At 42.6% G+C, this 23263-nt stretch overlaps 1 protein-coding gene and 3 gene segments (V, D, J or C); all 4 read right to left on the bottom strand.

The window, feature by feature from the left end:
* Positions 1-190: 190 nt before the first annotated feature.
* LOC118237702 lies at positions 191-4107 on the bottom strand. The gene is made up of 3 exons (XM_035445904.1): positions 4059-4107; positions 3646-3954; positions 191-579 (listed from the first exon to the last, which is right to left on the bottom strand). Exons 1-3 carry the CDS (start codon positions 4102-4104, stop codon positions 191-193), a joined length of 744 nt encoding a protein of 247 aa, XP_035301795.1. The 5' UTR covers positions 4105-4107.
* An 8423-nt stretch (positions 4108-12530) lies between these two features.
* Positions 12531-12984, bottom strand: LOC113836069 (the record flags this gene model as incomplete). The annotated part of the segment is given in 2 exon segments: positions 12531-12859; positions 12942-12984. Coding segments are annotated over 2 exon segments (372 nt in total), but the record flags the coding sequence as incomplete, so codon positions are not given.
* Positions 12985-15741: 2757 nt separating this feature from the next.
* Positions 15742-16116, bottom strand: LOC113836068. The segment is given in 1 exon segment: positions 15742-16116. A coding segment is annotated over 1 exon segment (375 nt).
* Positions 16117-21174: 5058 nt separating this feature from the next.
* Positions 21175-21633, bottom strand: LOC118238923. The segment is given in 2 exon segments: positions 21175-21482; positions 21588-21633. Coding segments are annotated over 2 exon segments (354 nt in total).
* Between the last annotated feature and the right edge of the window lie 1630 nt (positions 21634-23263).

Raw genomic sequence — 23263 nt, 5'->3', positions numbered from 1 at the left:
GAAAGTACAGAGTGAAACAATAGCTTTGAATCACCTGGCTTGAGCACCAGACTCCCTTAATCATTGTATAACCAATTTCTAAACATCTTAAAAATGAATTATGGGGTATAACAGGAAGCCCGGGCTCTGAAGTTAGCAGTGAAGAGGGAACTTCAGAGGCTCGCAGGAAAGATGTAACTCTCTCCCCATATTAGGAAGGGAAAGAGATGTTAAGCTTCCTGAAATTTTGTACAGAGAGCAAATGAGGTTGTGTCTCCATGGTACTCAATACTCGAGCACAGTAGTATGTGGCAGTGTCTTCAGTGTCCACACTGGTGATCTTGAAGGTTACCCGGTTGTTGGAGGTGTCCTTGGAGATTGTGAGCTGGCTCTTCAGGGATGGGTTGTAGTATTTATCATCATTCCACCAAATGTGTGACAGCCACTCCAGACCCTTCCCTGAGGGCTGGTGGATCCAGCCCACACCCGTATTAGAAGTGCTCAGTGAAAACCCAGAGAAAGAGAAGGTCAGAGTGAGGTCCTGGGAAGAAGGGAACACTCCAGGGCCAGACTCCTTCAGGGTAACTTGGGATAGGACATCTGTGGGGAAAAAGGAGAAGGTAAGGTTGGCACAGAGTGAATTATGGGAGTTCATGCAGTAGGAATCCATGGCACTCACATGCAGGCACAATCAGCAGCAGGAATGAGGAAGCAAACAGGGCCAAGGCTGCTCACCAGTGAGTGTCCAGGCCCAGCTTTTCCTTTTCAACCTATGCTTGGGTGGAGCCAGGAGAGATTTGCATTCCCTCACCAGGAGCTGACTCTGATGGAGGACTTAAATTATGGGTCTCAGGGGGAGCCATTCTGTGAAGAGATACACAGGATATCTCAGGGAAGTTCACTTCTGCTCACCATAGAAAGGAACCCACATGAGAAGACCCAGGTCCTCAGTATGCAACACATCTGATGAGAACTGTGTGAATTCAGCAAAGAACATTATGTGTCATTTACAGGCTGGCAGTTATGCAGTCTATAATTGCATGGAAGAGAGTTGTATTTCATTGACTTTACTAATCTGTCAATCTCCTGTTTCACATATTTGATATTCTATTATTCAACATTAGTAGCTTCATTTTTTACACTGATGTCTATTTCTGAAAACTTTAAAAGCAGCAGCAACAGAAAACATTACCTGTAGCAGAGACATGGTAAGTTATCACAATTCTCTCAGATGCTGAGCATCCTGGAGAAAGGGAAGAAGGACAGAGAATGATGAAAGTCACAGCTCACAGGGCCCAGGGATTTCCTCACAGGTTAAGTGATGTTAAAGAGCAATGCAGTCTGCTTTTTTCTTGTGACTATTGATGTTTAAAGCCAACAACTGCCAGCTCCAAGGTCCTGCAAATTCTTCTGCACACTGGGCTGGGAGAGGAAACCAGGGCTCACAGGAAATGCTCTCTGGCCTCCTGTGCACCTGCTCAAGGATAAAGTCTATTTGGCGCCCCCTGATGGAACACTGACTCCCTGCAGCATGCTGGCCCCAGGTTGATGGTCAGAGCATCATGATGGCTCCCTTTATCCAGAACAAAGTCCTATGTCACAGCCAGTCCATGACTTGGAAACGGGGAAGAAAAGACTTCAGAACTTCATAATTTTTGAAAATTTCAGACTATGCTTTAAATCATTTTTGTTTTCTTCTGCTATTAGCATGAAAATTACATAAACTTTGCTGACTTCTTGTGCCATGTGAAACAGTTCCTCTACTGAGCATTTAGCTGTTGCCCTTTCCAGATATTTATCTCTCCTGTGTTAGATGTTTCAATATTTCTCATAATGTCAATCATGATGCTAAATGATTTCTGGTCTGAGGGGACACAGATCTGTCACAGTCAGTGACATAGCTTAGAGACTTGGAATTAGATGTTTCTCTCCACATCTCACACAGGACAAGAGAATGGCCATTTTTTCTCTTGTGACCTCTGTGATTCTATCTCTCTCTGGCATGAACTCACAGCCTCATTCAGAATTCAAATGTGTTTTTTCTCCAAGGGAGTGTACAGATGTATTCACTGTACCATTCATAGGTTTATTAATTTCAATTCAAATCACTGTTTGTCATTTAATTCTCTATCTTCTTCAAGTCCTAGGTTTGTGTGAAATTCACATGAGAAACCATTTCTGTGAGCAGAAACCTGACAATTACAGCGTTCACAATGCTGGGGAGTCCCTGGCTCTCTACTTCCTAACATAACTTCAGACACAAAGAAATCCATGCATCCCCTGTGCACACCCATGTTCCCAGGTCCCCGTCCTCACTCAACAGTGCTTCTCTAGGATTTATCTGTCCTTGATTCTCACTGAGACTGAAATGTGATGTATGATATAATAGTCTGTGTTTCTTTTCATGTTCAGTCTCTTCCAGATTTATCTGCACTGTGACATGGAAACTGCATGCTACCTGTTGAGAGACAACATGGTATTTCATGGAAATGCCACACTTGTTCAGACATTCAACCATTGATGGTTTCTGGAGTAGAGTATCATAGACTATAAGGCAAGGACTATGTGTGCAAAAACTCTTGTAGAAATTCCAAAAATTAGTGTTTAATGGAACAACAAAATGAGACAAATTAATGAACCAAATGCTAACTCTTTTGTTTGGACCTTCAGACAATTTCTTCAAGTCCACTTACTAATTCCTTTCATTCTCTCTCTCTCTCTCTCTCTCTCTCTCTCTCTCTCTCTCTCTCTCTCTCTCTCTCTCCATCCCTCCCTCTCTGTGCTGTTTTAAAGTCTTGTGGGTTTGTGCAGTTGTGTACACAGATGAGTGTGCTTGTGTGTATACACACATACAGAGGCTGTCTTTCCCCTCCCACTTTATAACCCTTCTTTAATGTAGGGTTTCTAACTGAACATGAAGTTCATCAATTCAGCACAAATGACCTGTCCTTAAGCTGTAATGACCAATCTGTTTGTCCCCCAGTGTTGAAACCATAGTTACCACACTCATTCACATCTTTCAACAACTGAAGGGATCAGTTTAAACAAATTTCTATGATGACAGAGATGAAAGTCCTGCAGTAATAAACTAAGTTAGCTAAAAGCACAGCTGGGTCACATCTGGATTACAGCGCACAGTCCTCAGTTAGAGGAGAGGAGGGAGGGTTCAGGGAAGGTTCCCGACCTGCTACGGTTGATGGCAATGATCTCGGCACCACCTTCCCCTTGGTTTTCACTTAAACACAAATTTACGAGTATTATAATCAAGAAATCCGAACAAGACCCTGCCTAGAGTAAGAAAGGACTCAGGAAAGTCCAGGAATTCCTTATCATGTGGTTTCAGTGACTGTATTAATGTCCTTTATGTCCTCATAGCTGTCGGTTTGCATCTTGTTATGGGGACTGTGCTTCATATTTTTAAAATAGTACAAAGAGAACATGTAATGTTTTGAGGACACTGTATCCCTTCACATCACACGTGGAGAGAGAATTTCCAGAAAACAGCAAGAAAATGTGCAGCCCAGACACCTGATGGGTGCTTCCTCTAACCCTGTCTGCATAATCTCCTGGGATGGACCTGTGTTCAGTGTGTGCTGTGCGCCCCCTGTTGGCCGTGAGCGGCCTCACATTGAGATTTATGTCTGGGTTCACACTGAGATCACTCACTGTGTCTAGCACAGTAATAAGTGGCGGTGTCCTCAGACTTCACACTGTTCATTTGCAGGTACAGAGTGTTCTTGGCATTGTCTCTGGAGATGGTGAACCGGCCCTTCACGGACGGTGCATAGTTTGTGGTACTGCTATCTCCATTAATTTCTCCAACCCACTCCAGCCCCTTTCCTGGAGCTTGGCGGACCCACTCCATCCAGTAGTTACTGAAGGTGAATCCAGAGGCTGCACAGGAGAGTTTCAGGGACCCCCCAGGCTTCACCAGACTACCTCCAGACTCCATCAGCTGCACCTCACAGTGGACACCTGCAAAAAAATAATTCCTAATGAAGAAAACATCGCACATGTCCATTGTCCCTCAGATTAATGTCCACTCACACAGTCAGCATCTACTGCTCTCCATAAATTACCTTTTAAAAGAGCAACAAGGAAAATGCAGCTCAGCCCCAACTCCATGCTGACCCCTGAGTGAAGTCTTAGGATCCACAGCTGAGGTCTTCTGCCTGAGCTGTAAGGTCAGGACTGGGCTGCTTTTCATGAGCAGAGAGAGGGCCCATTTGCATGTCTTCCTGCTTTATAGCAAGCTCTTTAGTGGAGCCTGGTGATGGCAGGTCCTGGGTTATTTGTTAATATGCTGGAGGTATCAGATCATAATGTTAATTTGGGGGAAATTTTATTAAATTATATAATTTCCTATTGCTGTAAAGACTCATTTTAATCTTCATTTCAACTCCCTTCTCCACATCTGGGATTAGGAGAGCAGTGACATTGCTTTGCAGTGCTCATTTTCTATGAAGTCAGCAGTACTGTGTGGACCTCATCCTTATGAACTTAAAACTCCTTACATAGCTATATCTTTGTGTAAATCTTCTTCCTGAGGTTGGAAACTCCATTTCTTTATGGAGTTTCTGTATGTGACATGCCTAAATTCCAGTGTTCAGCTAATCACATGTAAAAGTCTTTTCCAGAAGATGTGTGTATTTCTTGTGTTATTGTCTAATTCAGTATACTTTTGCTGCACGGTTTACCTATTTGTCCCTAGAAATGCAGAGTGACGGAGAAGCTGAAATTAAAGGCAGAGCTGAGCTTTGACTTCTGTGTCTGCAGGTGGCCCTGTCAGAGGAGCAGCAGGTGGCAATTGAAGTTCAGGTGTCAGCCCACCAGGAGGTGAATCCCTGGTGGGTGAATCTCTGATAGGCAAAACCTGGAGTCCACAGACTCCAGAATATTTGCTTTTGTTATTCGTTTTGATTTTTGCTGCTGCCACTTTTCTCTGCTACCTGGCATGGTGTGAATGAGTCTGGGGAGATCCCCACTGCCTGCAATACAGTGTGTTCTCATGTGGGAACATCCCATTCTACTGGGCATTTTTACCTGTGCATTAATTTGAAGATGATTTCTTCTTAAGCTGTAATGTCTAATTTATAATATTAAAGTTAGTTTATATAGAATAATGATGATGAAAATAAAAAAGGGAGCTTCACACAGCAAGAGCCTATGAGTTTCACTTCCACAGTAGCATAGACTGTAGTACATGTTAATGAATAGGGAAAATGCTTGAGTCCCTGGAAGCCAGGCTGTCACAAATTCTTTCCATCTTAATGTGGAAAGATGCATTCACAGGTTTCTGTAAAAGATGTTGGAATCCAAATTAGGAATATTTATATTAGGTGATGGTATGAATTGATCCTTTCATTTAAAGCCTTCTCAATACAAGGAAATCTTGCCTGGTGCCGGAAACCTAGTCAACTACCCAAGGTTTCTCACATCATAGATGGTGGAGGAAAACATTTAACTGCCACTAACTAGCATGATTTCTAACTACACTCTAACTCTTTGTCTTCATATGTACAAGTATGTGTTGTTATTTCCACTCATCAAGGAAACTTGTCTTGGCCAACGTTGGAGACCATTACAGAAAACCACAGCAGACCAAAATGCAGAGTTTTTAAGCCTAAGCCTCAATGGATGCATCTATACCCCATCTCTTGCCTCATAGCCTTAGGGATTGTTGTAGATGAGGAAGTAGAATGAGTGTGTGCACCCTAGGAAGGGTAAGTGTGCTCTGAGATTATGTCTCCTATACATATGAGAGAAGATGTGTCCATCAAGTCTACCTAACAAGGCTCTTGAAACATGAGCCAAACAAGAATGAAAACAGCAGACACACCAACATGGAAGGAGGAGTGTTTAACAGGCCTCAGCTCTAGGCAAAGGATTAGAGGAAACTAAGGAGCCCAGAGCAGGGGAAATGGTCTTCAAAAGACAAGAGTTTACCTGTAGGTTTCCCAATACCATAAACCCTGAAAACATATTACAGAAACTGGAGATGAATTTCATTATTTAGAAATATAGAAGTCACACACACACACACACACAGACACACACACACACACACACACACACACACACAGACACACACACACACACACACACACACACACACACACACATACACACACACACACACAGACACACACAACACACACAGACAGACACACACACAGACACACACACACACACACACAACACCACAACACACACACAGACACACACAACACACACACAGACACACACAACACAAACACACACACACACACACACACATACACACATACACACATACACACACACACACACACACATACACATACACACACACACATACACACACAACACAAACACACACACACACAACACAAACACACACACACACACACACACATACACACAACACACACACACACACACACAACACAAACACACACACACACACAGAGAGAGAGAGAGAGAGAGAGAGAGAAATATTAATAAGTTTAAAAGTAAACAATGAATTTGAAAGAAAACAGGACTCCCAAGGAACTTTGGTAAGGAGAAAAGTGAAGAGAAAAATGAGTATATTATAATCTAAAAAAGATCAAATTAATTGACAATGAAAACAAACTTCTTGATTCCTGAGATTCTTTAATTGTCAGATAGGCATAAAAATAGAACAAAATGCATGAGTGTTTGCCTGGTAGGTACAAAACCACACCAGGAAAATTCCCTGTCATGGCACATGTATTACACCCTAGAATTCTGCCGTGGTTAAGTAGCATCAAGAACTATAAATAACCTTGTATTTGGAACATTAGTGAGGCAAGCCTGGGACTCTGGATGATGGTTTCCCACAAAATATAATACAAAAATACCTCTAGAGACCACTGCACAAGACATATTACAAGAAGAGATAATTTTGGGCACAGGAGACAAATCTTCTGCATGCTCTGCACCTGGTTCATGCGCTGTCTTCCAAAGTGTGCTCTACAGACACTGGCAGACTTGGAACCTTCTTCAACCCTCAGCCACTAGGGAGCCATGGACACAGTTCTCATCAGGTTGCCTCCTCTGGATCTTCTGTTTGTGCCTTCTCTCTGCTGTTCATCTTCCTGCCCAGTCAATACCAGTCCACGACTGTCTGCCTGTGTTATTATGGTAGTTCTCAGTCACTTGAAATTCTAAGAAGATACAAAAATATTAAATTCAGTGTGTGTGACGATTGCCTTACAAGGCATTTCAAATCCCTCCTACCTGTGAGGAACTGAAGGTCCTAACTCCTCACAGGGTTTTTACCAACTCCCTACCCACCCACATTAAACTGTTCTGTCACTTAGAAAGAAAAACAGAAAACAAAAAAGATAAACACAATATAATCCAAAGAAGTCCATTGTGTGATGTCACTTACTTCCTATCATGGGGCCTCCCCTGAGTGTGGCTGATGTACCTGGTGTCACTCCACTGTAGAAGGTTGACGTCCTCACAGTGCTGTCCATTATGAATGTCTTCATGGCTAAGAGTGTGCTGTGGTTTGCACTTCCACTCCTTCATGCTTGGACACTGTGTGGCTTTAGCTTCCATAGGTTTTGTTCATTCTGTCACCGACTCTGTGAGTTCACATGTGTTTCTGCCATGTTGTGTCTGGAGAACACAGATTCCTTTCAGTTTTCTCCAACCTCTGGTTCTTAGAATCATTCTACCCACTCTTCTTCATAGGTTCCTGCATAGGAAGGTTTCTTAAATTTGTTCAGTTGCGGGAATATGTTGCTATTCTGTATTTGTTTGTTTATATTTTTGGGACAGGGATTCCCTACATATTTTCTGAGCCTGTCCTGGAATTTGCTCTCTATACCAGGCTGGCCTCCAACTCACTGAGACTGAGTGACCTCGGCCTCCCAAATGCTGGGATTAAATGGGTGCACCACCACCACCACCCCTTGGCCCATGTAGCTAATCTTAAAAATAGAATATTGAAGCAGATCTTTGGGGCAGCTGGCCAAACTGTACTGCAAACTTCAGGTTCCTCTCTGTCCCTGTGATATGACCTGACCCTAAAATATGAGTTTCCTGTTCCAAGAGTTGATTCTTATGGAATTTGCTTCTTTACACATCATGAACATCATATCTGATAGGAAACTTTTCATGGACCCACTCTGTTACAGCTGCCCCAACATACCTAGATTCAGTTGACAGAGTCAGTCACATCTTGAAATCCCTAAGAAGTCCCACCTTCCCTTCCAGCCTCCATCTTGCTCAGACCTTACTAATCGCCTAAACTGCAAGTCCTTCAGGGACTGAAAGTGAGGTGGTCCCTCATAGGCTCACAGGTTTGAAACCCTGGTTCTCACTTGGAACTGTTTGTAAAGTTTAGTATGTGTGACCTTGTTGAGGAAAATGTGTCATTGGGGAAATCTCTGGGGATTCTAAACACTCGGGCTATTTCAGAGACAACTGGTTCTTGCTCATAGATCAAGCTCTGATCCCTCAGCCATCGTCCACTGTAAGGCTCTGAAGCTGTAAGCCCAGTGTATTGCTTCTTTTTTACATTGCCTTGGTCATGGTATTTTATCACAGATGAAGCAGCCATGATTTCAGAAGGAGGAAGGAATGGATATGAAAGGCACTTGAGTGTGGATATTGACGGGTACTGCAACTAGAAAGAAAATATAAAAAAAAAGGTTTAGTTAAAATATTTTATTTAAATTTTGTAGGAAGCCGGTTCCTGCATTATAATGCTGCCTGAAGACACCAAGGTGTAAATTACTTCACAGGCGCTGGGTAATCTCCATTCCTTTGATCTCTGCCTATCCCGTGGCTCATTTTGGCCTGAGGAGCTGGAGCCATTCATAGGGTAATACGTCCCAGGCGGCTGGTCAGCCTTTTATATAGAGATGGTTTTCTTAGTTCAATGTCTCTGCTTAGTCTCTGCCCAGTCTCTGCTCAGTCTCTGCTCAGTCTCTGCTCAGTCTCTGTTCAGTCTAATGCATTAAAGCTTGTCTGCAGAAGGATCCGAGTGTCCTGCGTGTATTTCTTGCTGGCGAGGAATACAGAGAGCGCGCGGGACATATGGTGCCGAAACCCGGGAAGCTTAACATCTCCAGCACCTCAGAGACCCCTCTAACGAGGCGGATTCAGAACTGCAGGGTGGTAAATTCGGAGAGGTATGATTTTTCTGGACTTTGGCTTGGGAATGTTGCTATTTTGGGAGGTTAATCTATTTTGACTTTTCTCACTGTTGTAACAATCTTAAAGAAGTCCAGAATTACATATCAGAAACCGAATGTAATGAGAGAAATTCGGAGAGGTATGATTTTTCTGGACTTTGGCTTGGGAATGTTGCTATTGTGGGAGGTTAATATAGAGGCTTCTATGCTTTTACTAGGAGCTATTTTGATTTTTCTCACTGTTATAGCAATCTTAAAGAAGTCCAAAATTACATATCAGAAACCGAATGTAGTGAGAGATGGGGCGCGCCTAACAATAAAATATAAGAAAAAAGGACCTCCCGGGATGTCTAGTGACATGGGAGTGTATATAAGAAAAAAAACTACAACAAATAAGAAAAAAAGACCTCCTGGAATGTCTACTGACAAGGGAGTGTATAAAGCTTTAAATCTTAATAGCTCTGATAACTCTAAAAGCTCAAGAGATAAAGTTTTAAAAGAAACAGCTCAGCTAGATGAGGGAGAGACAAAAAAGGAGGGAGAAAGAATGGGGAATGGCCGGTCACACCCCGGTAAATTTAGAAGCTGCCCTACAACGAAACTGGAAGCCTTGGAGCTGAGCAGCTCAGACTCTGAGATTTTAGACTCTAACAAGGAAGCAGAGCTAGAAAAAGAAGCAGCACGGCCAAAAATGCCAGCGGGTGTGCTTCCATCAGCACCCCCACTATTTGGAACCGACTCCTTCTTACCATCAGAGGAGCAAAGAAAATTACAGATGGCTTTCCCAGTCTTTGATAGGGGAAAAGGCCATGCCTGCTATTCAACACTTCTTAAAGGCCTGGAATGCCTGGGGCTTTAAAGCCTCATTTACATTAACGCTGGGGGCCATACCGAGGCCAAGCGTCTCACCTCAAAAACTAAAAGGCCAAAAGGAAATGGTAAAATGGAAAGATATCTTAACTGATTTTTGGAAAGGCCCGGATCCTATTCTCATAAGATCCAGGGGAGCGATATTATGTTTTCTCACAGGATGAAGAGAATCCCCTGTGGATCCCAGAAAGATTCAACCTGAAGAGCCTCTGCAGACCTTCAAAAGTCGAAACTCCACCCTCTACCCCCGGGAGTTGAGAGCCGCTATTGTTATCCAGATTAACTCCTGTCCTTGGCGGAGAGATGGCGAGGGGTGGGGGTATAATTGTTCGATGCAGCCGTTTACAGATTGCTGTTATTTTTGGCTGGTCTGTGAGAAAAGGGGTGGATATGCAGCCGCCTGCGAAATGCTGTTACTCCTTTGGCTGGCATGTAAGCTCCAGGGCTCAAACCAAGAGATCATCCAAGCGCTTATATTTTTGGCTACTAAGCGATAGGCCGCCGGCCAGACAGCTCTTGCACACCCGGAGCCTAGGCTCACTGCACAGGGTAGAGTGTCTGGTTTGTGCAGCCCCCAAGAGGGATGCTGAGCATAGGCATCGCACAGAGTTGCCTATTATACAGGCTTCTCTGGGAGGTACGTTGACCTGCATAAGGGTTACCTGCCTTGAGAATCCCCTTTCCCAGAAAAACGACAGAGGACAGGTCGGGAGTACTTCGGGTCAAACTGACAGCCTGATGATGACTCTCGTACACAGTCTTAATGTTTGATTTTGGGAAGGTCAACCCCTGCCTCTATCCCTCAACATATGGGTGACCTATTTGCTTGTAATAATATAAAGCCTTTTCATTAATTAATAAAAAAAGGGTGATATGTAGGAAGCCGGTTCCTGCATTATAATGCTGCCTGAAGACACCAAGGTGTAAATTACTTCACAGGCGCTGGGTAATCTCCATTCCTTTGATCTCTGCCTATCCCGTGGCTCATTTTGGCCTGAGGAGCTGGAGCCATTCATAGGGTAATACGTCCCAGGCGGCTGGTCAGCCTTTTATATAGAGATGGTTTTCTTAGTTCAATGTCTCTGCTTAGTCTCTGCCCAGTCTCTGCTCAGTCTCTGCTCAGTCTCTGCTCAGTCTCTGTTCAGTCTAATGCATTAAAGCTTGTCTGCAGAAGGATCCGAGTGTCCTGCGTGTATTTCTTGCTGGCGAGGAATACAGAGAGCGTGCGGGACAAAATTTAATTTAAAAAGTTATGATAAATAACAATCCCACTAAAAATCAACAAGGAAATCTGCTCTCACAGTGAAGTCAGGGATATTGTTATGAGTTCAATGTTAAACATGCATTAGGAATACTTGGAGTAAAGGGCTGGGCTCCTTTGACAGAGCTACAGGGTCAAAAAATATGCTATTTATTTATGAGCATAGGGAGGCTTCATCTGCATTTCCTGCTGCACAGTGAGTTCTGTGGTGAAAGCATTAGCCATGAATGAATTGAGCAGATGAAGGAGACAAAATTGAGAAACTGGGAAATAATTAAGGAATTGCCTATTATTTATTACATGTTTGTGATATAATCCAAGTCTTATTTTATTGTGTTAAGGACTACAGACACCACTCTGCCTGATTCGTGCCACAGAGGCCAATAAAATAAGGTTTTGATGATTTTAGAAGGAATATCAATGTTTTCTGAATATTGAATCCAGATATTAAATAGCAGGAATTGGTTCCAAGGAGGTAGCTTAGAGCAGATTCATGAAGTCAACTTGTATGTGACACTCAGTTTCGAAAAATAAACATATTTAAGTTGTATAAATTATTATTTTTCTGTAAATAACTTTTGAAAATTTGCACGTGTTTCTTTTGTGTGGAGTGGGCTGTGTTTCATGCAGGGTTCATGTACATTAGGTCACTATTTCTGAACATCCTCAAATTAATAAAGGAGCCTGTCTGTGAGTACAGAGAGATCTTAACACTCCACTCTGGGGCCCTGCTCTGATATCCTTCCCAGTCTCCAGTCCTGCCCCTACCCCTGTACTGAATGGAGGTGACTCTCAGCATGAAGAGCCTTGAAATCACCTCTCCATGGGACAAGTGTGCCAGCTCCTAGTTTTCCAATTGAGGAAATCATTCTACCATAGGCAAACTCTCTACATGGTGACAGGGAAGGCTTTTGAGTTGTGTCATTTCTGTTTCTATAGCATCCCCATGAGAGTTACAGATTCTAGGAAGTAACTGAACTCATCTCTGCAAGATCTTGTGTCCTTCAAGGCATGGGCTCTAGATGAAATAGAGAGGTCTCCTGGATCTTGCATGCAGTTAACTGACTTTACATAAACACGGCAATTCAGCGTCAGAGAGAGAAGACACCCCCTGTATTCTCTGTGCAAGGGGAATGGGAATCAAAGGCAGAGGAAACCAGGTGTTTTTCTTTCCCTGTTCTAAAGAATTACAGTTCCTAGGATTCCTTAGGGCTGAGCGCCCCCTGCTGGCCCAGAGCTCCTCTGCAGGGAGGTTTTTGTCTGGGCTCATGCTGAAGTCCCCTCACTGTGTCTCTTGCACAGTAATATGTGGCTGTGTCCTCAGTGGTCACAGAGTTCAGCTGCAGGAAGAACTGGTTCTTGGCTGTGTCTCTGGTGATGGAGATGCGGCTCTTGAGGGATGGGTTGTAGTCGGTGCCACCACCATAACCTATGTACCCCATCCACTCCAGCTTCTTCCCTGGGAACTGCCTGATCCAGGTCCAGTAGTAATAACTGGTGGTGATGGATTCACCAGTGACAGAGCAAGTGAGGGACAGCGACTGTGAGGGCTTCACCAGGCCAGGTCCTGACTCCTGAAGCTGGATCTGGGACAGGACACCTGCAGACAGGAAGAGTCAATTCTGTCAATCACATGTTGTCACATCCCCTCATGGACACATGTATGAAATGGTCACACTCACCAGGAAGGGCTGTCACCAGGTACAGAAGACCCAGCAGTCTCATCTTCTAGGCTACACCCCCTTTTCTCAGAGGTCAGCCTCCAGTGAGAGAGATGTGAGCTCCCACAGCCCAGGAGGGGATTTAACTTAGAGCTAGAAGATGAATTTGCATGTGGGGAGTCAGCCTTGTCCTTATTAAAGAGGAGGGTGGATACCACTCCATTTCCTTATTACAACACAGCCATCACTGTGTCTGACTTCCTAAAGTGTGAGTCTGCAATAGAGAGCATGGGAACCACAGGGATCACAGGAAACACATCTTGTCACCACCCTACCTTCAAGCCCTAGGCCAACCTGCCCACCAAATTCTTCTCTCCTGTATTTTTCCTTTTCCTCAATTCTTTTATTTCTTTTTATATATTTTTATTTAAATTAAAAACTATCTTGTTTCACATGATAATCCCAAATTTCCACCGCCTCCCCTCCTTTCCTGCCCCCCACCTACTGCTATCCCAGCCCCTTTCTGCTCCTCAGGGATGGTGAGAACTTCCATGGGCCTCTTCAAAATCTGTCCTATCATTTGGAGAAGGGCCTAGGCCCTCCCCCTGTGTCAACCCTGAGAGAGTATTTCTCTGTGTGGAATGGGCTCCCAAAGTCAATCTGTAAACTTGGGATTAATACTTATCCACTGCTACATGCCCCATAGACCGCTCAGGCCTCCTCACTGTCCTCCTCATTGGGGGGATCTGGAACAGACCTAGGCTGGTTTCCCAGCTATCAGTCTGGGGTCCTGAGCTCCCCCTTGTTTATGTCAAGTGTTTCTGTGGGTTTCACTAGCCTCATCTTGAGCCCTTTGCTCATCACTGCTCCCTGTCTGCAACTGGATTCCAGTTCAGCTCAGTGTTTATCAGTGGGTGTCTGCCTCTGCTTCCATCACCTACGAGATGAAGGCTCTAGGATGGCATAGTCATCAATCTCATTATAGGGGAAATGTATTTAAGGTAGCCTCTCCACTATTGCTTAGATTGTTAGGTGGGGTCATCCTGATAAATATATATATATATATATATATATATATATATATATATATAATTAATCTATTTTCTCTCTGTGTATACTGTCCACTGTGTTATTTCCTTTTTTCATTTATTTATAATTGTTTTAATTAAAACAGTCAGATTCTAGCCATGTTATAAATAGCAGTATTGTTTCTGTTCAATCTTTCTGTTCATTATTTCTGATATTCAACATTTGTACAGCCAAGATTTCTGTGTTTTCTCCCAATTAGAAAAACAAAACAAATCAAAGATATGAAACCAAAAAAAAGCATACAGGGACAGAATACTTGGATCCAGACATATTATAGTTATAACAGAGCCAAGAATCAAGATAAGTCCTAATTTGACCTTGTTACCTCTAACTACTAAAATGTATATGGGTGTTTATAGGTGAAGAAATGGATGTAACGATTTCACTAGACCCAAGAAAAATGATAAATGTGTGTTTTATTGTCATGGCATTTCTCTGCCCTTCCCAGCAGATCTGCAACCCAAGAGACAGAGGGCTAGAGAGAGACCACATCTCATTCTTTGTTCTTTCTGCTTCTGTCTGCACTCAAGCCAAGCCCACAGGGGTGTGGTCACTGTTACAGGTTCACAGGCAAGATGATTCTACCTAGTGGTGAGGGAGGAGACCTTTTTACATACACTGATGTCCATTCAATGTCATTCAAAGTCAGTGTACAACGTGAGACAAAGACAATCCAGCTTCAGGAAACAGGGCAGTGATCATGCAGGGTCCCTGATAACATGAACAGATCTCTTACATTCTCAGTGTGGAATCCCACAGTTCTGTCCTAAATGTGATCTGAGCTGGAGCCTCAAAAGTTGCCAAAGTTACAGAGTCCACACCCTGAGGACTCCTCAGTATGTCACACAGGCACATTTCTAACTACAAAACAATAAGAAATTTGATTCTTGCTGCGAAAACAATTCAGGAATAGACTTAGCTGTAAACAAATATATAAAATTTGATTTATGGGGAAAGGTAAAATGCCTCAACACTAGTCTGTGGTAACAACTTTCAGTGAAAGATTTGGTGTGTGGTTAAGTATATCAAAGTGAATTTTTAAAGTGATTTCTCTCTGCTCTGATATTATTGATTTGTCTTTTACCGGCCAAATTCGTGTTATAGTGAATTATCATCTACTCCACCAAGAGTTCTAGTATCTTTAATTTAAAAGATGTTCTAGACTCTTAATCTTAAAACACGTGTGTGTGTGTGTGTGTGTGTGTGTGTGTGTTTTGACACACATTGTCTTTTTTCTTCATTAAAAAGCATGCAGTATTTAGAAGAGCCCATTCTATATGAAGAGATCCTCAGCCTAGACACAGGGCTGTGGGGTGGAGAGGTGCACTGTGCTTTGCTTAAGGAGATGGTGTGAAAGACATTGTGACCTCCTAGGGGAGGCCTTACCCTCTCCAAGGACTGTGTGGGAGGTGAGCAGGGAGTGGAGGCAGCCAAGAGATAGGAAGGCTGGGAACTGAGAATGGAATATTAAAAAATTATTAAAAATATTTTTTAAAAAGCATGTCAGTGCAGGTTGTCACTAGTAAAGCTATGGTCAGGGTCTGTTGTACTGCAAGGGATATCCTGAATGACTATCTTTAACTCTCTGATTTCCTTTGGAAATGTTGACAAACACCCTACAGGACTGGGAGGTAACAAAGAGACATTCAGAATAACTATTCCAGACCAAGTCTCCAGGCGGGTCTTCTCTCCCCTCTCAGATCAGGGCAGCTTTCTGCTCCTCCAGCGTTTTTTACACACTCAGCATGTGGTTGCAACACTGTGAGTTTGTACAGTAATAGACAGCAGAGTCCTCAGATGTCAGGCTGCTGAGCTCCATGAAGGCTGTGCTGGGGGATGTGTCTGCAGTCAGTTTGGCCTTGCCCTGGAACTTCTGATTGTAGCTAGTACTGCCATCTCCAGGATAAATCCATTCAATCCACTCCAGGCCCTGTCCAGGCCTCTGCTTCACCCAGTGTGTAGCATAGTCAGTGAAGGTGTAGCCTGAAGTCCTGCAGGACAACTTCCCTGAGGCTCCAAGCTGAGCCCCAGACTGCTGCAGCTGGACCTGGGAGTGGACACCTGTGGAGAGAAGGGCAGAGTGGATGTCACTGTCACCTGAGTGCATGCCCTTTCTCTAGTCTGGAACTTGGAGCCTTATCTGTAAATGTTGTCACCAAGAATAAAATGATCCAGCTCTATCCCATGGTGAGGACCTGTGTGCTCACTGACTGTGGAGAGGACACTGATCATATATTGGTGGTGGTGTGGACATCCCTGTATTTACCAGCAGTCTCAGGTGATTTGTATATTCATGAGGAAGTTTTTTGTTTTTGTTTGTTTATTTGATATTTTAGATAATGACCTAGTTTAGTTGGAGAAGAGGAAGGTAGGGGACGTTATGGATATAGCACCAAGGTCAAATCTCTGATACACTTGTCCTCTTAAACAAAATTGGCACACGGTTGGTGGTAATAATTGTACCTGGAAATTTCAAAAACACCTAAATCAGGAGAACATGCAAGCTTCTTTTAAACACAAGCAATTAAAGTTTGCCTTTCCAGCCGGTTACAACTCTCTCTCTCTCTCTCTCCTCTCTCTCTCTCTCTCTCTCTCTCTCTCTCTCTCTCTCTGTGTGTGTGTGTGTGTGTGTGTGTTTCTGTGTGTGTGTGTTTTATCCTATTCTTTGTTGTCTACTTACTTGATCTCTATAGATATAAACAAAGTTTTTGTAGTTAAGTGGTAAGAAGGTAGGAAGGATCAGGGAGGAATTTGGAAATGACAACTTGACCTGAAAATAATATATGTAAACAGGAGGCCAGTACAGGACTGATCCAGAATCCTCAACATGGATGTCAGTGAGGAGGCCTCAGCACTCTAGGGGGCCCTTGGTAGTGGATTAGTATTTTTCTCTTGTTGCTGTGGTCTATGGACATCCCAGTATTTATCATCACGAATTTAGGTCATTTGCATATTCATGAGACAGTGAGCCCTTATTATCAAGACCTGATCCAGCCTGAGAAGGAGGCAGAAGCCTCCAATTCAGGGAGCAGGACACTGATTGACAAGTCCTAATCCACTGTGAGTAAATACATGCCATAACTCATCCCTAAGCTCTTCACAGAAAGAATCCTTCCCACTGAGAATGAAATCCCCACTGTCATGTTCCTCAACCTGAGCCACACTGAATGGTCCATGAGACAGCTGACCATCCTCAGTGTGAAATGTGTTTGTGATCCAGGAAAAGTACATTGAGTTCAACCAGTCTTTAGCAAAGGATATTGGAGAGTGTTGTCCAAGCCTCATGAGTTATCAGCAGGATTCATTGGACAACTCTAATATTAGATGGTCACACCTTAGACATTTTACAAGAATGTGTCATGAATTTCAACCTATTGAGTAGAACAACCCTTGTTATTGTTTCAATGCTTCTGGTTCTTAGACAGAGGCAATGGGAGGCAAAATGGACACCTGATAATCTCAGAGGCTCCAAAGAACTTGGCTTCTAAAGTTTTCTTTTCCAGCATGCTTCAGGTGTGTTTCTTGTGAGTTTTCTTCTTTAAATCCCTTTTTTTGTCTATTTGTTTGCTTTCTACAGTGATATATATGTATTAGAAAAGTCGAAGGTTACAAGAGAAATTAGAATCAATAAACTAATTAAGAAAGATGGCGGGATGCACCATCGCTATACCCTATAAATCAATATTAGACATATTAATTAAATCAAGAAAGAAAAATAAAGACATACAGATTTACACCATACCTACCTACCCAAACTCTCACTACGCAATTCCTAGCCTCCTCCTCCTTATGAGCTATTTACACACACACACACACACACACACACACACACACACACACAGAGAGAGAGAGAGAGAGATTGAGAGAGAGAGAGAGAGAGAGAGAGAGAGAGAGAGAGAGATGAGAGAGAGAGAATAAGAGAGAAAAATAATTAGGACAACATGATCAGTTTTTTCAGTGTTTTATGTACATGATTTCAGGGTTGACCACTTCACATTGGAAATTTGAAAATATTCACTCAGCATGAATATGATCATGAGCCCATATACACATATGCATGTAACTCAGTCGAAAGATGAGAAAAAATCAATTAAATAGTAAAAAAAAATACTTGATAGGCATTTATCTAAACAATACTTATCTATGTTCATAGATGTCTAAAGAATTTCCAGTTTTGAATTATTATTTATTCACAGATTAAATGAACATGGGCATGCCCATCAGGTATCTTAGTATAACTTGTCAGAAACAAGAGATAATAATGGCTGATACACACATAAAGCATTTCATTGGTTTGTATGTAGACGAGTGTGGTGAGACTGGTGTGCACTCTTCACCAAACAAAACACAGCTTCACCATAACTTCTCCCAGTCAACCAATAGGCTATAGATGAGAGACAGGAATGTGTGGTCATGAGAGGTCTACACCAACATCTGCATCTATTGCAAGATCCTTCCCAGGAGTCAAGATGAGAAAAGGACGTCACTATGAAGCTGAGAGTGGTTTGTGGGGTGGGGAATTGAGGAGTTAATGGGATGATTGGCTGATCACTATCATCAAAATATGTCATCGATGCATAAAATGATTGAAGATACAATAAAATGATTCAGAAGAAATTATTCACAGTGTTTGAGGAATAAGTCATTGACAAAGAAAGGATTGCAAAGAGAATCTGTGAGAATACTGTGATATGGTCTTGAGATGAGGAAAACTCTGTCCTGTGTGTGAAACTGAATGGACCTGAGTGAGTTACAGCAAGTGAGATAGTCCAGGAACAGGAAGACAAACGCTGCCTGACCTGAGACACATGGAGAATGAAAAGGTGGAAATCTTGGCATAGACAGCAATGTTCTGATTCCCAGAGGCTGAGGTGAGAAGGGGAGGTGACAGAGGAAGAGAAGAAAGTCAGAAAACACACTGGGAATTCACATTACAAAACTGTTTCATGGTGTATACTCAGTATTTGAAACAGAAAGAATGATATGAGATAGTAAGTTAATTGCCCAAGCTTCTGTTTCCACACCAGCTCATAAATTTCATATAAGGCAATGTTATTGATATAGAAATTAGTGATTTGACAGCCTATGACTTTTGGAAACCAAATTTCAAGTACTGGTGATAGTGTTCAAATTACTTGTTGATGTCTAATCTACTCATGATTGTACATGAATAGGACACAAGAATCTAATATAATTACTGCATCCACTGCCTGGGTGATTGACACATGCTTTTATCATTTTTAAATTAATTCTCTAAAATTTTTTCACCATCCTTAATGTCCTATAGATTTTACAATACCTCCCTACCTACCTTCTTTTATCTTTTTTTCAGTCACTTGAAATGAAAAACAGAAACAAAAATTACAAATACAAAAATATTCCGTAAAGTCGCTGTTTTGTTGTCAAAAATCTCTTCTGAAGTGAGGTTGATGTAACCTGTGTCTCTCTGCTGTGGAAAACTGACTTCCTCCCAGCAGTTGTCAACTGTGAATGGCTTCATTGCTAAGTTTGGGACTTAGTGCCCACTGCCACTACTCCATGGTTGGATTTTGTCTGACTTGAGTAAATGGAGGTCTTAATTGTTATAAATGTTTAAAACCTGGAGTCAAATGTAGAGGATAAAATGCTGAGAGATTAGAGAGAAGGAGCAAGGCAAAGCCACCTTTGACCTTTTTAGCATCCCAGGTAAAACAAGACCACGTTCCTGTTTCTTTCCACTTATATCCACTCTGCCCAGCCCCCTCACTTCCTGTTTGTTTGTACAGACTTCCAGACCTGTGGTTAGCTAGTGACATGCTCCATCCTCTCATCTTCAGAAAAGCTTTATTTGTCCAAGCAAGAAATCACCTCAGGCTTCAGCTTCTCCATGTCTTGTTCACAGTGCCCGAGTTCATATGTGTGTCTGCTGTAGTGTCCCTAAAAACAGTTTCCTTGATGCTGTCAGACATTGTGGTTCTTGCAATCATTCCAGCCACTCTTCTTCATAGGTTCCTGAGCACTGAGGGGAGGGTTGAGACAAAGACATCCCACTTAGGAATGAGCATGCCAAAGGCTCTCTCTCTTTGAAGGTCGTCATGTTGTGGATTTAATGTTGCTCTTCTTAAACACAGCAAGTAGGAAACAGAACTTTGGGGTAGTGAACTGAGCTCTGCTGCCAACTGCAGAGCCTTTCCTGTCCCTGAGATATGACCTCATCACAATACAGCACCTTCCAGTTTTCAAATTAGTAGATTCTTGTGGAACTTTTTAGTACACATTTGTAACATCACATCTGTGGTAAAAATCACTTTTCATGGACAGGACGAGGTCTGTACAGGATTCCTGGCTTCAGTTAATTGAAACTGTCATTTCCGGCTCTCCCTGACAGGACTGCCAGTTTCTCTTCCAAGGTCCATGTTGACTGTAGATTACTAACTGCCAATCCCGCATTCCTTTCAGAGAGATTTTCTAGGTCAGCAGATCTCACTTCTCAGGACCATTTCCATGTGATCAGATACACATGTTCAATACAGTCCTGGTTGTGGAATCCCATATTTACATCCTTTAGAAGACAATAAACCACCCTTGAAATGCCATCTCCACACAGACTCTGAACTGACTTTACTGAAGGACCAGCTGATAGAAAACCCATGTATGAACCTGATGTGCACCATTGTCAGGGAGAGGAGGGGAGGTTTGAGCCTCGGTAGGGTTTATGCTCCTATATATGGGCCCCAACTATCTCTTGATTTGCCTTTAAATATAAGTTCTACTCTAATAAAGAAATCTGTACAAGGATCTACTTGAATATGAGAAAAAAGACACCAGAACACCCATGAACTTCCTGCTGTGATTTCAGTGATATAATGGAGATGTTTTTACCCTCAGAGCTGTCACTTTGCATTTTGTTCATCTGAGACTCTGCCTCCTACTCTTAAATAACAGCAGAAACACAGGAGATGTGTTGAAGACAACAGTGACCCATAGCACAAATATTTAGAGAGACTTTCTGGGAACTGTAGGATGAAAGGCACCTAGGCTGCTGATGAACTTATACAGTTAACTCTTTATGCTCTCTTGGGATGGTGTGTTCTGTGTGTGCTGTGCTCCCCCTGGTGGACGTTGGCGGCCTCACAGTGAGGTTTATGTCTGGGTTCACACTGAGATCCCCTCACTGTGTTACTTGTTAACGAGCACAGTAATAAGTGGCGGTGTCCTCAGACTTCACACTGTTCATTTGCAGGTACAGAGTGTTCTTGGCATTGTCTCTGGAGATGGTGAACCGGCCCATCACGGATGGTGCATACCTTGTGGTACTGCCATCATACATAATTTCTCCAAACCACTCCAGCCCCTTCCCTGGAGCCTGGCGGACCCAGTGCATCCAGAAGTCACTGAAGGTGAATCCAGAGGCTACACAGGAGAGTTTCAGGGACCCTCCAGGCTTCACCAAGCCAGCCCCAGACTCCACCAGCTGCACCTCACATTGAACACCTGCAAACATAAAAATTACTGATAACGAAATCATCACACATATCCATTGTCTCTCAGATTAATGTCCAGTCACACAGTCAGCATCTACTGCTCTCCATAAATTACCTTTTAAAAGAGCAACAAGTAAAATGCAGGTCAGCCCCAAATCCATGCTGCTCCCTGAGTGAATACTTGACATTCACAGCTGAGCTCCTCTCTCTGAGCTGTAAGGTCAGGACTGGGCTGCTTTTCATGATCAGAGAGAGGGCCCATTTGCATGTCTTCCTGCTTGATAGCAAGCTCTGTCGTGGAGTCCGGAGGTGTCAGGTCATGGGTTATTTGTTAATGTTCTGGAGGAATCTGATAATGAAGTTAATGTTGGGGAAATATTATTAAATCATATCATTTTCAAGTCATCTCCTATTATCCCTTTTTCTATAAAGACTCATTTTCATGTTTATTTCAACTCCCTTCTCCACTTCTGGGATTAAAAGAGCAGTGACATTGCTTTCCAGTGCTCATTTTTTATGAAGTCAGCACTATTGTGTTGATCTCATCCCTGATGAACATAAAACTCCTTACATAGATATAGCTTTGTGTAAAGCTGCTTCCTGAGGTTGGAAACTCCATTTCTGTATGTAGGTCATGTGACATGCTTGAATTCCAGTGTTCAGCTAATCACATGTAAAAGTCTTTTCCAGATACTATGTGTATTTCATGTGTTATTGTCTAATTCAGTTTTCCTTTGCTGCATGATTACTTATTTGACCCTAGAAATAGGGAGTGACTGAGAAGCTGAACTTCAAGGCAGAGCTCAGCATTTGACTTCTGTGTCTGCAGGTGGCCCTGTCAGAGGGGCAGACTGTGGCAACTGAAGTTCAGGAGTCAGGCCACCAAGAGGTGAATACATGGGGGAGTGAATATCTGATACGAAAAACCTGGAGTCTAGAGACTCCAGAAAGTCTTTTGCCTTTGCTGTTCTGTTTCTTTTTTGCTGCTGCTATCTTTCTCTGGTACTTGGCATGGTGTGAATGGGTCTGGGGAGATCCCCACTGCCTGTAATATAGTGTGTTCTCATGTGGGAACATCCCATTTTACTGGACATTTTTACCTGTGCATTATTGTTAAGATAATTTCATCTTAACACACACTGTCTAATTGATAATAATAATTAAGTTAGTTTAAATTGACTAATGATGTTGAAAATTAATACAAGGGAGCTTCATACAGGGAGGGCCTATGAGTTTCACCTCCACAGCTGCATAAATTGTAGTTCTGGTTAATGAATAGGGGAAACACTTGAGTCCCTGGAAGCCAGGCTCTCTCAAATTCTTTCAATCTCATTGTTGAAAGATGCATTCACAGGTCTCTGTAAAAGATATTGGAAACCAAGTTAGCAATACTTATATTAGGAGATGCTATGAATTCACCCTTTCGTTTAAAGCCTTATCAACAGAAGGAAATCCTGCCTGGTACTGGAAACCTAGTCAACTACCCAGGGTTTCTCACATCATAGATGGTGGAGGAAAACATTTAACTGCCACTAACTAGCATGGTTTCTAACTACACTCCAACTCTCTGTCTTCAAACTCACAAATATGTGTTGTTATCTCCACTCATCAAGAAAACTTGTCTTGGCAAAAGTTGGAGGCCATTACAGAAAACCACAGCAGATAAAATGCAGAGTAGTTAAGCCCAAGCTTCACCTGATGCATCTACAACCCAACTCCTGCATCATAGGCTTAGGGATTGTTGTAGAAGAGGAAGTAGAAAGAGTGTGTGCACCTTAGGAAGGGTAAGCC

Source organism: Cricetulus griseus, chromosome 5 (assembly GCF_003668045.3).
Source record: "Cricetulus griseus strain 17A/GY chromosome 5, alternate assembly CriGri-PICRH-1.0, whole genome shotgun sequence".
Taxonomy (NCBI): domain Eukaryota; kingdom Metazoa; phylum Chordata; class Mammalia; order Rodentia; family Cricetidae; genus Cricetulus; species Cricetulus griseus.
This window is presented reverse-complemented; position numbering and strand designations above follow the sequence as displayed.

Excerpts from the sequence above, each read along its gene's own strand:
- LOC118237702 (XM_035445904.1), bottom strand. The coding sequence starts at position 4,104 with ATGGAGTTGGGGCTGAGCTGCATTTTCCTTGTTGCTCTTTTAAAAG. Across the intron at positions 3,955-4,058 it reads CCTTGTTGCTCTTTTAAAAG|GTGTCCACTGTGAGGTGCAG; the intron begins GTAATTTATGGA and ends ATTTTTTTGCAG. Across the intron at positions 580-3,645 it reads TTATTACTGTGCTAGACACA|ATGTCCTATCCCAAGTTACC; the intron begins GTGAGTGATCTC and ends TTTTCCCCACAG.